Below are 16,450 nucleotides of genomic sequence, written 5' to 3' on the forward strand. Positions count from 1 at the left end.
CACAGCCCCATTCAGCACCACCACAGCATCACTCAGCACCACCACAGCACAAATATGTTCTCTCAATGTTTCAAGCTTTATTACAAATGTCACAAAAAGATGTTAATATTTCACTTCTGTTCTTGGATTTTGTTACAATAAAATACACTGAACATAATCTTCACAAAAGTTATTTACAAAAGTTTAAGCTATTGCCATTATAAATTACAATCACTTTTATTAAGTATTAAAAAAAATTAAAAGCCATTGTTATTTGTAATATCAATACATCTAAGTCACGTAAATACAAATGTTGCATTACAAATGCTATAGGTGTCACATTTGCGAAAGTTATAACTATTGGCATTGTAAATGACAAAGCTATTAATTTAGCTATTTTCAAAACCAACACATAAATGAACGTTTGGTGAATTTCCATTAAAATATTTGACTTTTTTACTAAGATATTATTATACTGTTTTATGCAAACAAAATTTAGATACTGCATAAATAACTTTAATAAAACATATTTTATATGAAGCTTTTTATGTAAAAAAAAAATATAGCATAAAGCAAAAAACAATTGCCATTTACAATGCTAATAGCTCAAACTTAAATAATGCGAGACCTATTGCATTGCAAATGCTTGTTTACTTAGTGTAATAAATGTAGCTTAAATTAGAGGACGAGTTAAACTAGGAAGGGTTCTGTACTCTACTTATGTGTTTGTTGCTTATTACAATATTTTTATTTCCTGCTCCTCTGTTTCTTACTTATGCTTTTCTCTTGTGAATTATTGTTTTATACCATCTGCCTCTTCAAAGCAAAACTATGTTTGTAGTTTGTGTTTGAGAAATGTTTTCTACATGTGTTTGACATTTAAGGCCACGTGGACCCTGCAACATCTGAAATCTATTTACTCAACTTGTTTTAAGGTGTGTCACATTTCATGCATTTCATTTTTCAGGAGTTAAAAGTCGTGCCAGAGCCAACTTTCTTGGTCTCAGCTACCAGACCGCTGAAAGCGAAAGACCTTTTGTTGGCTATATCATGAAATTAGTGGGCCTAGAGCCAGTAGCTGCTGCTTGGGCGGATTGCCGTGGTGGGGCGGGGGTGGACGGGGCTAAGGGCAAAAACTATAAAGAAAACCAGGGGGAAAAACATACCTGAAACAGGCCAGTCGCTCTTCTGCTCGGAGTCTGATGCCTCGCTGCAGCACAGGCTCCTCTGCGGCCAATCTTTAAGCTGCTCTCAAGTTTGAAAACAGCGTCAGGATGGTCCTGAGCGCTGTAAATTTGTGCTTCCAGAGAGACTGAGAGCCTGTGCTTTGCTGTCTCAAACCTAGCAACGCAGCTGGGTTAGAGACAGCTCAGTGCACACTCCCCTCTTACTGCCCCCATGATGCCCCCACCCCAAGACTAGAACTCTAAAAATAAAACAATCCGTTTTATTATTGTTTTATTTTTCAAGTTTTGAGTCTGCAAGGGGTGGTGGGGTTACACTCCTCAGACGAGCTGCCACTGCTTAGAGCCCACTCACTGCTTCCATTGGTTGGCTTTATTCCCCCAAAAATCATCCATGCTATGCATGCACATATAGAGAGGCTTTTAGTCAGCGAGCTTCAGGCATTGGTCTGTTTAATAGTCATTCATATTTTCCTTCTGCCCTCTACAACATTGATCAGTGGGTCAGCCTTTTTTACCCAATTAGTTCTCTTCACTTTGAAACACTGCAATAAAGTCTGTGCACATTGTTCACTTCTGCCTAAAATAGTTCCTTTCTTTTCAGTGATTACGCTTTTTGGGTTTCGCCTGCCGAGCGCAGCTTTTCGGCGCAGGCGAAATCCATTGTTTACAAAAAGGACTTCGGGAACGTCCCCCGGCTCCCATTGGCTAGCTCCATAAATGGAGGCTAGCCATTGGGTGCCGGATCTGTCCGTCAAGGCCGGACCAGATTCGGGGGCGTTCCCGAGAATTTTTCTCTTTTGGCCACGTCATGCGGCGGTGGGCGGGGCTTTTTTTTTCGCTGGTTGAGGTTTGTTTGGGCCATTTGGCGGCCGACCGCCGGCCGAGGAAGTCCAGGTGAGTGGCCAGGTGAGTGGTTCCTTTCCTGTCCGTTCCTTTAGCTGTCCGTGTCTTTCCCGCCCCCCCCTTGTGAAGCTCGTACTTCAGCCCGTGGGCCTGGTGGAAGTTGTTTGGGGGATGGGCTGCCCCTGACCCAGTCCTAGACAAGTTGGGGAAAGTATGTCGCGTGATTGGGGATATCTGCACATGGCCCAGATAAATGTGAGGGTAGAAAACCTGCTGAGGGAGAAATCTCGTCTGTGAATATTGAGACTATATCTAGTGTCCTGGACACAGTTGTGGTGCAAAATCCTAACTGTCGTGTATGTGAGGTGTCGGGGGGGCTAAGTCCAGTTAATTTGGGCTGCGGCGGCGGGGGAGGTCTGCGGGTTTGTGTGGGGGAGGGCTCCCGGAAGAGCCCGTCTGTTTGAAGTTGTGAAGTGTGCCTGGGGACGGCGAGGAGGCGGGCGGCCCGGGGAGGGGAGCGGTAATGCGCAGCCTGTCACTCGAGCGGCTGTGGGAGTGAAGCGAGACGCCTGCCTCCGGGGCATCCTCCGGCAGACGGAGGTGCCCCTCCCTCCCTGCCCTACCTCCCCTCCCCCTCCGCAAACAGAGCCGAGGGAGCAGCCCGGCACCGCAGGAGCTGCACGAGGTGCTCTGCGGCTAGAAATCTGTAGCAGAGGAGTTTGAGCTCCGGGCGCTCTGCGGGGGGCGGAGAGGAGAGAAGGGGCGTTGGAAGCCAGCCCAGACAGGCAGAGTGTGACATGCAATTAGCCCCAGAGCTGTCAGCCCAGTGGTCTGCGCGGCATTAGGAGGTGACTGGCACCTCGCCGTGTTTATCGATCGGGCGGGGGCTCACTTCGGGGGCCGCTGCTCTAATGATGGTGATTATTCTCCTCAGTTTGTCTCCGGGCACGATCACCCCCGCCCCCCCCCCCCCCCGGGGTGAGTCAGAGACGGGCTGGGAGGAGAGCGTTAGAAGGGGACGCCTCGGAGGTTACTTGAATGACGGGGGCGGGAGCGGGTCTAAAGAAGCAGCGGTCATCTGCTTACTCCAGCCCCCAGCCAAATTCAATACTCGTGTTTAATTGCACTGACCTCCTTTCCCCGAGCGCCGAGGGAGGGGGCGGCCTCCTTCCGCTGCACATGGCGTGGGGGGTGTTCATGCAGGGCTCTGGCACACGGGGACGCCTGCCCACAAATAAAAATTATTCGGCTCCTCAGACTGGAGACAACTGTTTTTTAACAAGGTTAGACGGAGGCTAATGGGACATGCTAGTTCCTCCTGCTTCTCCAGACCTCTCTGCCGCCTCTCCCCCTCCCTCCCCCCACCCCCCCTCTCTCTTCGAGAAGACTGATCGGGAAGTGGTGTAATGGGTCTTAACGCTAGCTCTACATTTTTTCGCTGCTTTCTGACAGCTCATTTTCCTAAAGTGTGGGAGTAGAGAGGGCAGAAAGGTGGCGGCAGGGCAGTGCAGGGGAGGAAAAGAGGGAAGGAGGAGGGCAGAAAGGAGGGGAGAGGAGGAGGCCACGAGAGGGAGACGGACAGGGGAGGTTGGAATGAATTGCTCGTCTTGCCAGCTGGAAGGCTCGGCTCCCTGAAAGTTTTCTCGGTGTCCTTTCGCTTGTCTTCTATCAGAGCGGGCCCTCAAGGTGACATCTGGCCCGCCCCACCGGCTCCGGGGCAGTGCACACGCCCCTTAGCCCCGGCACCGACCTGCCAGTCGGGCTCCCCGGATGTGGCTCGAGCGCTGTGCCCGGCTTCCCACCTGCTCTCCCGGGCCCGAAGGCGCCTCGAAGCCTTGTTCATCTAGGCTGCATCACATTGTTGCCAGGCTTCAAACCTCCGATTGGCACAAGTCTTACTGTATTTAACCAGCTTGTCTTGCTTTTGCCCAGTTCTTCTCTTGGATACTTTATTCTCTGCGTGGGTTTATTTCGGGTGACGCTCGCTGCTGCGTATCTCCCCTCGTAGCTTGGACCAGCCCGTGGGTTGCAGGTTATATATTTTTTTAATAGAATTTCTGTTCTGACTGCCACCGACCCTCCGTTTTCTTTAAACTGGATTTATTTCAAAGATTTCCGGTGGAATGCACGTTTGCTAATCGCCACCCTCAGCCCCTGGCACGGAGCGTCCCAGGGAGTGCCCGGACCTCCTCGTCGCTTCAGTGGATATCAGTCTGGGGCGGGAAGGCTGGCTGCAGTGCTATGGAGTGCTAGAGAGTGCAGAGTGACTAGGGAGTGCTAGAGAGTGCAGAGTGACTAGGGAGTGCTAGAGAGTGCAGAGTGACTAGTGAGTGCTAGAGAGTGCAGAGGGCAGAGTGCTAGGGAGTGCTAGAGAGTGCAGAGTGACTATTGAGTGCTAGGGAGTGCTAGAGAGTGCAGAGTGACTAGGGAGTGCTAGAGAGTGCAGAGTGACTAGGGAGTGCTAGAGAATGCAGAGTGACTAGTGAGTGCTAGGGACTGCAGAGAGACTGCAGAGAGACTGCAGAGAGACTGCTAGGGAGTGCTAGGGAGTGCAGATTGACTGCAGAATGCTAGGGAGTGCAGAGGCTGCCGAGATTAACCTAATGGCAATGTAAATGACAATGCCATTTATTTATCTGTTTTCAAAACCAACACATAAATACAAATGTTGTCATTTACAATGCCAATAGCTCTAACTTTTCCAAAGGCGAAATCATTGCATTGAATGCTTGTTAAAAGTGTATTTTCGTTTTGTTAATAGGAAGAGTAAATGCACGCAATCAATTTAGTCTGCATTTTGGATGTTATAACTCGTGATTTATTTTTGGTCTCCTTTTAAACCTGAAGTTATACAGAGACATGACACTGTAGCTGTCTGCGATTTGATTAGGAGGCGATGTATTCCTCTCTCCTTCACAAATAATAAAGTGCATGAGGCAACTAAAAGTATTTATTTAAAAACATCACTAGTTAAAAAAAAAAACACATCAGTGAATTTTTTTTTACATTGAAAATTTGTATGCAAGCTTATGATGACCACTTATACTTGGCAGTCTATTTTTTTTTTTGGGCATATGCTTGTGATTAAAAATGTTTTTTTTTAATGAATCATTACTTCAGCTTGTCAAAGCCATACCTAATGGCTGTGCCAATGCTTGGCTCCTGGCTGCGCAATTTGCAGATGCCTGAATACTCAACAGGCACTGTGACACTGAAGAGCCATGGCTTTAGGAGGGTCTGTTTGCCCGACATGGACTTCTGTGAGTGACTCTGACCTTGCATTTACTAGTTGGACCCTTGTTCCTCTGCCATATAGTTACTCAACCTTTAATGGCTGGCACATATCTTTATACTTCATTGGGAGAGTAAGATGACATGTTTTTAACGTTGACTATTTAATGGATAAGGGTTTTTGGATTCTAGACCCTCCCATGGCCGGGCTGCCCTGTATCCGGTCGAGTTATGAACTGTATGAATTACAGGGCTCTAGGGTTTTACCAAGTAGTTAAAGTAGAGTTTATGCCTCAATCATGTTAATCCAATCCTGTATCGTATTCTTATTTGGTCTCTGTGAGTGGTGTAGGACCCGGTGGAGTGGGTAGGTCGTGAGGAAGCGCACAGGGAAGCAAAACTCCCAACACATAGGAGCCAAGCCCTATGTGATAACCACCGGGTACTTTTGAAGCCTGGATTTTTGAAACCATAGGCAGATCCAGATTATCACAGGTATATCCACATACTAGGGATTGACCATCTTCTTTGGCTTAAATGGATGGCCAATGATTCTTAAGTGTAGATAGTGTTGGTCTTTTCCTGGTCCTGAAGAATCGCAAGTTATTATTCACAACGTGAGAAACATGTTGACCCTCATTTCTTTGTAACGGACACACTAATAGGAGACATTATATTGTGATGAGTGCTGTGTTCACTGTTTTGAATTAGGGCAGGAGACCCCCAGCATAAAATAATCGGTGCTAGGTACTCCCAGCCCTATTTTAGCACATATCGGTATCACAATGTCCTGCCCCATGCATTCAGTCACTCACAGCCCTATCTTAATCCATCTACACATTTCTCGCCCCACACCCGCACTTCACGATATGGCTGTTGTATAAAAGATCTCCGATAAAGTGCCCCTTTTTAGGTGAGCCCGTTTGGTATTGCACCTCCAACCCAACGAGGAGCAACACAGATGATGAAGCATGACACCTGAGAGGGTGTGTGAGGGCATTAAAATCCAACCAATGGATTCCAACTGTAGAACGCACCTGGTTCAAGTGGGTCCTAGCCTTCTGTTTTGACTCCTTTTAGTCCTTTCTCCTCTCCCCCTCTTAGAGGAACAGCATAACACCACTTTGTTGATACCGTGGCACTCATCAAATCATCAGTGTGACAAAAGTCAAGTACGTGCACCTGGGACCGCATGCGGTGTTCGCCTGCCTACATGGTTGTAAAGGATTATGCTGTCCTTCTCTACTAGCGTACAGACATGTCTGTATGGGAACCACACGTCACTCCATCCCTCATGAAGACTGGGAGTCTGCATTTTGATGCCAGTCACACATGTTTTTTGAGGTTTGAGAAAGCCCCGGGCATCAACACGTGTTTTGTGAAGAATAATGTTTATGCGGAAAGGTAATGGATTTCTCTGGAACAAACTAGTTTGTGTGCACAGCAACTGCAATTTTAATGTATGCATGGATTGCAAACTGTTGGCCCTGTTCTTGTGCACATATTTGCATTATAAAATGGTATTCCCATCCAATCTACCATGCCTTTCCTTTTGCCCATGTTGGAATCTCAAAGTCCCATTTCTATGCATCTTTTAGTCTTTCAAGCCTTTTTTACTGCTATCTCTGTCTCTTGTTCAGTGTACCAAATGTGTTTCCCAGCCATGTCATATTTGTTGCATATATTCTCTTCTTTCTGCCTGCTTTGCCTCTATATAGTCCCACCTACCTATCCTGCCCTCCTGCACACATCGGTATCACAAAGTCCTGCCCTATGCATGCTTCCTGTACTTGTAGCCCGGTCCTCTCAGAAGCATTTCTACTACCAAGCCTTGTTCCCACCACCCAGGTCTTCTTGCACATTTCTCTATTCTCAAATCCCTGCTTTTATTGATGTATTACCTCTCTTGGCCCTATGCATATTGCACATATAGCCATCTCAAAATCCCATACGCTTGCATGCCTTTCAGCCTGCCAAAACAATTCTTATGCATGCATTTCCATCTCAAAGCAGTATCACATTCGTATTGTACAGTCTTGTTCTTTAGCATGTGCTCCCATCTTTTGGCCCGGTCTTCGTTCACGTATTCATTCCCACCAATTATTTCTTGTGCAAGTATTCCCTTCGCCAGCTGTCCTGTTGCCTACATTGCATCTATCAGCCCCATTATCGGGCCTGCATATATTGATCATTCTATAGCACAAACCTAGGACCAGTGATTGGAAAAGTGGAGCATTGTACTTGGCAATAAGGACTCTAAAATTTGATATGCCTGAAAGAAATGTGTAATGTGGGGTGTGTATTCTAATCACCCTGCCCTTATGTATGTATTCCCATCTTCCAACCCTTGCAAGTATAATTCCATTGTCCCGTCCTGGCCCTACATGGATACTACAACTTCCTGGCTTGTCTTGGTGCACCCAAGACAAGCCAGATTTATCCCCAGATTTATCCCCAGATTTATATTTGAGCACCTCTGACCTCTGTCCATTCTTATCCTTCTTATTATGGCTTGTCTGATGTAGTCATGTTTCTTCTACTTGCAGATTCCATGTTGTGGCCTCCAAGGGTAACCTGGACTGCCTGAACACCATCTTGTTGCATGGAGTGGACATCACCAGTCATGATGCTGTTGGTATGTCTCAAGTAATAAGGGAGAGAGCATTTCTTTTGGCATTGCTATAATCTGAAAGATGGCATAGATGCTCGATGTTGTATTTCTGTGGTATGCCGGACTGACATTACTATGATTATAGTACTGTTTCTGAGCAGAAGTCTTCAATTCAGATAGCTATAAACTATGTGGTTGTCAATAAAGAGCAGACCACAGTATAAATCCGTATACAGATATGTGTCAGTCAGCGATAGCAGCATAGTCTGTTTGATCAGCAACCCCATCCATACCAGTATGATGCCTTTATATATCTCAGTCCATTCATTGTGCTTACTTGTATATTAGGTAGTCTGTTCAGCTGTACACAGTATGATAACTTGTAAAGAAGGACTGTTCTGCCCACCGTAGTGTGATGCGTTGTGTAGCAGTTCTCACACCTGAAAAAACAGTTTAAAGCCCTGTTTAATTCTCATTCTACCCAGCTCAAAGTGTGATGCCTTGTGTCTGAGCCACCTACGCCAGCCACAAGAGTGAGAGTAGGCCCTCCATCAAGTTACAACATAGTGATATTTTTTACCGAGGACACCCAGCTCCTTCTCTCGCCCTCAGCGGACCCCACCGTGACCAAGTCCAACTTCCACAACTGTATGAAGACCATCTCAGCCTGACACTCAACACTGATAAAACTAAAGTACTGATCTTCGGCAGACATGACTCCTGGTGACCATCAGAACTCTGATCCACCGTCACTCCGAAAGACCACACCCACAACTTTGGCATCATCCTGGACAGCAAACTCTCCATGAAAAGCCAGGTAAATGCCATCGCCTCAGCCTATTTCCTCACTCTACTCATGCTCTTCAGAATCTTCGAATGACTCCCCACCAGCACCAGTGACACAGGCCCTCCTCACCAGCTGGCTGGACTACACTCTATACAGCTACCACCACCGAATTCTTGAGAAGACTCCTGACGATCCAGAACACAGCAGCTAGGCTGATCCCCCACCCTGCCCAAGAGAATCCACATCACCAGCACCTGAAAGACCTCCACTGGCTCCCCCTCCAGAGAAGATCCCAATTCAAACTACTGACCCAATCCTAAAAAGCCCTCCACGACCAAGGACCCTTGGCTACGTGAACCACCACATTGATTTCCACCTACCACCTAGGAACCTCCGCTCTGCTCTCCTTGCCCCGTACAGATACTGCATATCCACCACTGCCTCTCCGGAGAACACTCCTTTTCCCACCTCGCTACCAAGTCATGGAACTCTGTTCCCCTACATCTCCATAACTCACCCTTGCTGACTGACTTCAGAAAGGGGCTCAAGACCTGGCTCTTCGTCTGACACCGAAGCACAGCGTCTAGATACCCTAACGGTTGATAAGCCGCTCTATACAAGTACAGTTTGAATGATTGACTGAAACCAAAAGGTCCAGCACATCCGTGCTGTGCTTCTCTTACACCCTGGCTCTTTCAAAGTCTCAGTTTGTGGATACCTTGCCACCTAATCAAAGAACTGGAAACTGCTTTCATATCTTTAAAATGGATTTCTTTGCTTGCCAGTACAAAGAATTAGTGCCTACTACGAGGCATTCTCAATTCCTTATGTGCATGCACATTCTCATTATTTTATATTTTTCCTATTAAATGTAAGGATTGCAAGCTGCTGCTCTTTCACTCAGCGGATTCCTTAAACAAAACCTAGCGCAGACACCCTTTTGTTCTTTTCAGATATTTTAATTAGTTTCGCTGTCCTTCAAGGAGAATGCAGATTGCGGTCTAGTCCTGACACTCAGTGTTATATCAGTTAAGTTCTCACTGAACTTACTAACTCTCACCATGGTACTACACATGAGATTCCACTTCACACATTCATGGGGCTCCTCCTGACTGACTGCCTCACTTCACATGCGATGATACGGTTTCATCCAGATGGATCCAGAAGCTTGAGGTTACAGGCATCTTGCCTAGCAGTGGTACCCCATGCAAAGCAATACATATATCCTGCAGTTATATCTAATGGACCACTAGTGCCAAATGCTTGAGGACCGGTTCAATCCCATCTCTCAGCTTGTGATCATCAGTCTTCGTACAGTAAGTGGTAATCACATTGCCTGGATCAGCCGGCCAGTGCCTTGTGGGACAAGTCAGTTTCCTTCCTTCAACTGGAAGCAATATTTCCAGAACAGAAAGCCTTCTTTCCAGTGGTGAAATCCACAGGTTCGAGGCATATGGGCTGCAGATGGTACATTATGAATAGATCGCCATCTGGTGTTGGGCTCGGATGATTGCACTTTGTTTTTCTCTTGGAGAGTCTTTTGTATCTTGGTGACTCCTCCCTTAGTTGGTAGTGCGCATGGGCATCGGCTCCATCCTTAGATTGTTTTTTTCCGCCATCGGGTTCGGATGAAGATCGAGACGCTCCGGATCAACTTCTGAAGAAAGTGATTTTTCGGCGCGTATTCCCTTTCCAATTCGACGGTATTGTTAGCGAACGCGTTCTTTTCCATTCCGACGCGTTACAAATTCAAAATAGAAGAGAAAAACTTGGATCTACGTCGAGGAACAAGAGACCTTTCTCGGCGCAGTCAAGCCCGGAGTCCATGGAAAGGACTCCATTCAAAAAATGTCCATCGTGTGGTGCTAAGTTCCCACACAAGGACCTACACGAGGTGTGCAACCTCTGCCTATCGCCTGAACACGAATCCAGGGACTGCGAAGCCTGCGCAGCATTCTCCTCCAAGCTAACGATCAGAAATCGTCGAGCTCGAAGGCACGAGGCTTCCAGAATGCAGGCGGAGGCGATCCCGGAGCTGTTCGGAGACGAACAAATCGAGGAAGAAGAGGACCAGTCGGGGTCGGAAGGGGACCAGTCGGAGGTTGAAGAACTCTTCCAGCAACAAACCGTGAGTGACGACGTCCCCTTACCGAAAAACCGACCCCGTGCGGTAACGACCCCGCCCTCGGGCCCGGTCAAATCGCTGAAAAAAGTTTCCGACGCCCCGCCTTCGGGCCCGGCAACGAAACCGAAACTGAAACCGAAACACTCGGAATCCCACCACGTCGGATCCGAGAAAAGGGCGTCATCGACTTCGACACCGAGGCGGCATATAAAGGAGAGCTCGGTATCGAAACATTCCATGTCGAAAAAGAAATATGATGTATCGCCCAAAAGACACTCGATACCCAAAAAATCGGAATCGAGCAGACATTCGGTGTCGAAACCAGAAAGATCTGAGGATCGAAAACAAAAACAGCTCTCGGAACCAGGACCCTCGGTACCGATTCAAGAGCAACAAACAGATCCCAAGCAAAAGATCTTGTTTATTGACCCACAAACTGGGAAAGTGGTCACTAAGAAGAGAAAGAGTGAACAGTCAGAAGATAAACCTCTTCCTCCAAAAAAGAGAACAATGGGGACGAACATAACTCCTCCTGCTTCTCCTCGTCCTAAAGACACACCCTCTTCTCCTATTCCTCACAATAGGCCACATATTCCTACACCCTCCACACCAAGACCAGCTACACCTCAGTCAGATGTAGACAGTGATATAGGGGAGGGAGAACCTCAAGGGGATGACGAATCTATCCAGGATGAGGAAGATCCATGGGAAAATTACGATGTAGGGTCAGATGAAGACAACGACCCAGAGCTATACCCCTCAAAGCCTTCACCACCTGATGATAACACAGGTTTTGTGCAGCTCATTAATAGGGCAGCAAAATATCACAAACTAGATATGCACACAGAACCTCAGATAGAGGATTTCTTGTTAGAGACTCTACCTAGTGCACAGAGAACATCAGGTACTCTTCCTATGCTAAAGGGTCTTCTCACTCACACAGAAGAAATATTCGAAAACCCAGTGAGAGCCAGGGTGTTAAACCCAAGAATCGATAAAAAATATAAAGCGGCTCCAAAGGACCCAATATTTATTAGAGGGCATGTACCTCTAGACTCGCTGGTGGTCTCAACCGCTCGTAAGAGAGCAAACTCATTATCTACAGGAGAGGCTCCTCCACCAGATAAAGAGTCGAAGTTAATAGATGCATCAGGCAAGAGAGTAGCATCACAGGCAGCAAATAGCTGGCGTATAGCTAATACACAAGCTCTACTCGCACGTTACGACAGGGCACATTACGATGAGTTAGAAAAGCTTCTCACACATCTTCCTAAAGAACATCAAAAGAAGGCAGACCAATTAATTCAGGAAGGTAAAATAATAACTAATACTTCCATTAAGTGTGCGTTAGACGCAGCAGACACTGCAGCAAGGTCTATTAACACTAGTGTCATGCTAAGAAGGCACGCATGGCTCAGAATCTCAGGATTCAAACAGGAAGTTCAAACAGCCCTACTGAACAGACCATTTGATCAGAAGACATTGTTCGGTTCAAGTACAGACGAGACATTAGAAAAGGATACAGAAACGGCTAAGTCAATGGGAGCATTGCAACAGCCAACGCACAGAGGTTCCTTTCGTAGATCCACCTATAGAGGGGGCTCAAAAAACACAGGAACAAATCAGCAATCCACATCTTTCACACCAACATCACCCAGAGGTAATTCAAGAGGTAATTACAGAGGTAACAACAATAAGGGTAGAGGCCGCGGAAATAATAACACCCGCAACGCCTCAACACCAAAACAGTGACTTCATAGATCTCCCCCCAGACCACATAACACCGGTCGGGGGACGTCTATCACAGTTCCTACCTGTCTGGGAAGACATCACGTCAGACAAGTGGGTGAGACAAATTATCCAACATGGTTATTGCCTAGAACTCACAGCTACCCCGCCAAACATCCCCCCCAAACAGCGCCCAATGAGTCAGGATCATTTGACATTGTTAAGAGAAGAAGTGCTAGCACTTCTACAAAAGCATGCAATAGAGAAGGTCCCAAAGGATCAACAAGGAACAGGAGTATACTCTCTATACTTCCTGATCCCCAAAAAGGACGGGTCCCTACGACCAATATTAGACCTCAGACCTCTCAATGCTTACATAAATTCGGAGCACTTCCACATGGTCACGCTCCAACAAGTACTCCCTTTACTGAAGCAAGGGGACTTTCTTTCTACACTGGATCTAAAAGACGCTTACTTTCATATCCCAATTCACAAAGCCCACAGAAAATACCTAAGGTTTGTGTTAGAAGGACAACACTACCAGTTCAAGGTCCTTCCGTTCGGTGTCACAACAGCACCGAGAGTTTTCACAAAATGCCTAGCTGTGGTGGCAGCACACCTAAGAAGACAACAAATACATGTCTTCCCATACTTGGACGATTGGCTAATAAAGGCCAAATCCAAGGAAGAATGTCTTCACAACACACAGAAGACAATTCAACTGCTGCACCACCTAGGGTTTACGGTGAACTACAAAAAATCACACCTGCAACCAAACCAGATCCAGCAATACCTGGGGGCTACAGTAGACACAGAAAAGGCAATAGCATACCCCAACCCAATCAGAGTACAGACAATGGTCGGGTTAATACAAAAATTTCAACCACAACACTCACTACCAGCACGAGTGTTTATGCAACTATTAGGCATGATGTCCTCTTGCATACTGCTAATACCACATGCCAGACTACAAATGCGTCCACTACAAGAGTGTCTAGCGACACAGTGGAATCAGGCTCAAGGTCAGATTACAGATCTGGTGTTGGTAAACGACCGGACGTATCGCTCTCTGAAGTGGTGGAACACAGAAAACATTTCCAAAGGACGGTCGTTCCTAGAGCCAGTTCCACAAGTAATAATAACAGCGGACGCATCGCTCTCCGGATGGGGAGCGCATATGGACAAATACACAGTACAGGGGAAGTGGAGTGCGCAGCAAAAGAAGCTGCACATCAACTACCTGGAACTGTTAGCAATATTTCTAGCACTAAAAGCTTTCCAAATACAAATAACAAACAAGGCAGTCCTGATCAGAACAGACAACATGACTGCAATGTATTATATTCAAAAACAGGGGGGGACACACTCTCTCCAACTGTCCAAACTAGCACAGAACATATGGAGATGGGCCATTCCTCAAAAAATCTACCTGTTAGCGGAACACCTACCAGGAATTCAAAATCAGATAGCAGACATCCTAAGCAGACAGTCAGAACAAGTTCACGAATGGGAACTGCACGACCAAATACTACAGCCATTCTTCCAAAAATGGGGGCAACCAGAGATAGATCTGTTTGCAAATCATCAAAACGCAAAATGCAAACAATTCGCATCCAGGTACCCACACCAAAGGTCCCAGGGCAATGCACTGTGGATAAATTGGTCCAACAAATTTGCTTACGCGTTCCCTCCTCTACCACTAATTCCACTACTGGTGAGGAAACTGCAGCAGCACTCAATGACAATGATACTAGTGGCACCCACGTGGGCAAGACAGCCGTGGTTCACCACGCTGCTACAACTCTCACAAGTACCACATCAAAAGCTAAGATTATTACCCATGCATCTTACACAGAACCATGGAGAAATAATGCACCCAGATCCCAAACAACTGAACCTAGCGATCTGGCTCCTGAGGTCATAGAGTTTGGGTATTTAGATTTACCACCAGAATGCATGGAAATCATTAAACAGGCAAGACGTCCTACCACCAGAGCATGCTATGCAGCAAAATGGAAGAGGTTTGCTATACACTGTAACAGTAAGCACATCAACCCTCTGGACGCATCCACTAAACAAATCATTTGCTACTTATTACACTTACAACAATGTAATCTAGCATATACATCTATTAGGGTTCATCTAGCAGCCATAGCGGCATACCTACAAAACAGACAACACCTGTCATTGTTTAAAGTACCAGCAATTAAAGCTTTCATGGAAGGACTCAAAAGAGTCATTCCACCAAGAAGACCACCTTCCCCAGTCTGGAATCTCAACATAGTGCTTACCAGACTAATGGGGCCACCCTTTGAACCTATGCATAGGTGTGAAATACAATTCCTCACATGGAAGGTGGCCTTCCTCATAGCTATCACGTCACTTAGAAGAGTAAGTGAACTGCAGGCTTTTACGATTCAGGAACCATTTATGCAGCTACACCAAAATAAAGTGGTTCTTAGAACAAACCCAAAATTCTTACCAAAGGTTATTTCAGCATTCCACATCAATCAGTCAGTGGAATTACCGGTTTTCTTTCCAAAACCACAAACAGTAGCGGAAAGAGCCCTACATACACTGGATGTTAGAAGGGCCATATTGTACTATATAGAGAGAACACAAACTTTCAGAAAGACAAAACAGCTATTTGTTGCGTTTTCTCCCACACATAAAGGCAATCCCATCTCCAAAGCGGGCATTGCCAGGTGGATTGTAAAATGCATTCAAATATGCTACTTAAAAGCAAAGAGAACATTAACTGTTCCTCCTAGAGCTCACTCTACACGTAAACTAGGGGCATCTATGGCATTTCTGGGAAACATTCCACTAGATGACATATGCAAAGCGGCTACCTGGGTTACACCGCACACTTTCACAAAACATTATTGTGTAGATGTGCACTCAACACAACAAGCTAGAGTGGGACAAGCAGTATTAAAAACATTGTTTCAGACAGTTGCAACAGACACGGGCGACCACCGCTAGGGAGAGAACTGCTGTATAGTCTATTCATAATGTACCATCTGCAGCCCATATGCCTCGAACGGAATATGCTACTTACCAGTATGCATCTGTTCTTGGCATAGAGGGCTGCAGAGTGGTACATGCCCTCCCAGCCTCCCCGGAAACCTGTGTCTGTTCCAACACTATCTTATTTAGATACACTTACATGGGCACTCTTATCTGTATTCTACTATACTACTCCATCTAACCCTACTATGGCAAAACAATCTAAGGATGGAGCCGATGCCCATGCGCACTACCAACTAAGGGAGGAGTCACCAAGATACAAAAGACTCTCCAAGAGAAAAACAAAGTGCAATCATCCGAGCCCAACACCAGATGGCGATCTATTCATAATGTACCACTCTGCAGCCCTCTATGCCAAGAACAGATGCATACTGGTAAGTAGCATATTCCTTATGTTGGATGAAACAGATAATATCAGAGCCCTCTTCTGTCTGAGGAAAAAAGAGGGCACCCACTTCACCAGCTGAGCTTCTCTGGAATAGGCCTTACAACACTTCATGTCAATGCGAGCACCTCACATAGCTGTTGGGATCGGCAATACTGAAACAGATAGTCTGAGCAGAGTCTTCACTCGCCATGTGAATGAGGAATTGTCCAGGAACTACTCATAAACAACTTAGCCACTCATGCCTCGAGTGACTAGTACATCTGTTGGAAGGGCAGGGGGGCATTCATCCCAGGCAATGGCCTTGTAGTGGAGTGGATGGGTTATTCTTGTGTGCCTGTATAAATCCTCTGATTCTCAAAGTTCTGCAGAAGATCAGAGAGCCAAGGATGCTTAGTCATTCGAATGACTCTGCCATGACACAGGCAAGTCTTAATTCCATACAGCAACTCTCTGCTTCAAAAGGAACTCGCCTACTTCCTCGGACCTCCTGACCATGGAGCAAGGGAAAGTGCTGCACCAGAGTCCCTACCATCACTTAGTG

The 16,450-nt window shown here is 46.4% G+C and overlaps 1 protein-coding gene across 4 annotated transcripts in view; it reads left to right on the top strand.

The window, feature by feature from the left end:
* The window catches only part of UACA (uveal autoantigen with coiled-coil domains and ankyrin repeats), a 403,907-nt gene that overhangs the window by 232,233 nt on the left and 155,224 nt on the right, over positions 1–16,450 (top strand). For all 4 annotated transcript variants that reach the window (XM_086957925.1, XM_086957928.1, XM_086957929.1 and 1 more), the window contains exon 3: positions 7,787–7,875. In XM_086957925.1, the coding sequence (XP_086814051.1) occupies positions 7,787–7,875 (89 nt within the window). The remainder of the gene's footprint in view (positions 1–7,786; positions 7,876–16,450) is intronic.

This window comes from Lissotriton vulgaris, chromosome 2_1 (genome assembly GCF_964263255.1).
Source record: "Lissotriton vulgaris chromosome 2_1, aLisVul1.2, whole genome shotgun sequence".
Classification (NCBI taxonomy): domain Eukaryota; kingdom Metazoa; phylum Chordata; class Amphibia; order Caudata; family Salamandridae; genus Lissotriton; species Lissotriton vulgaris.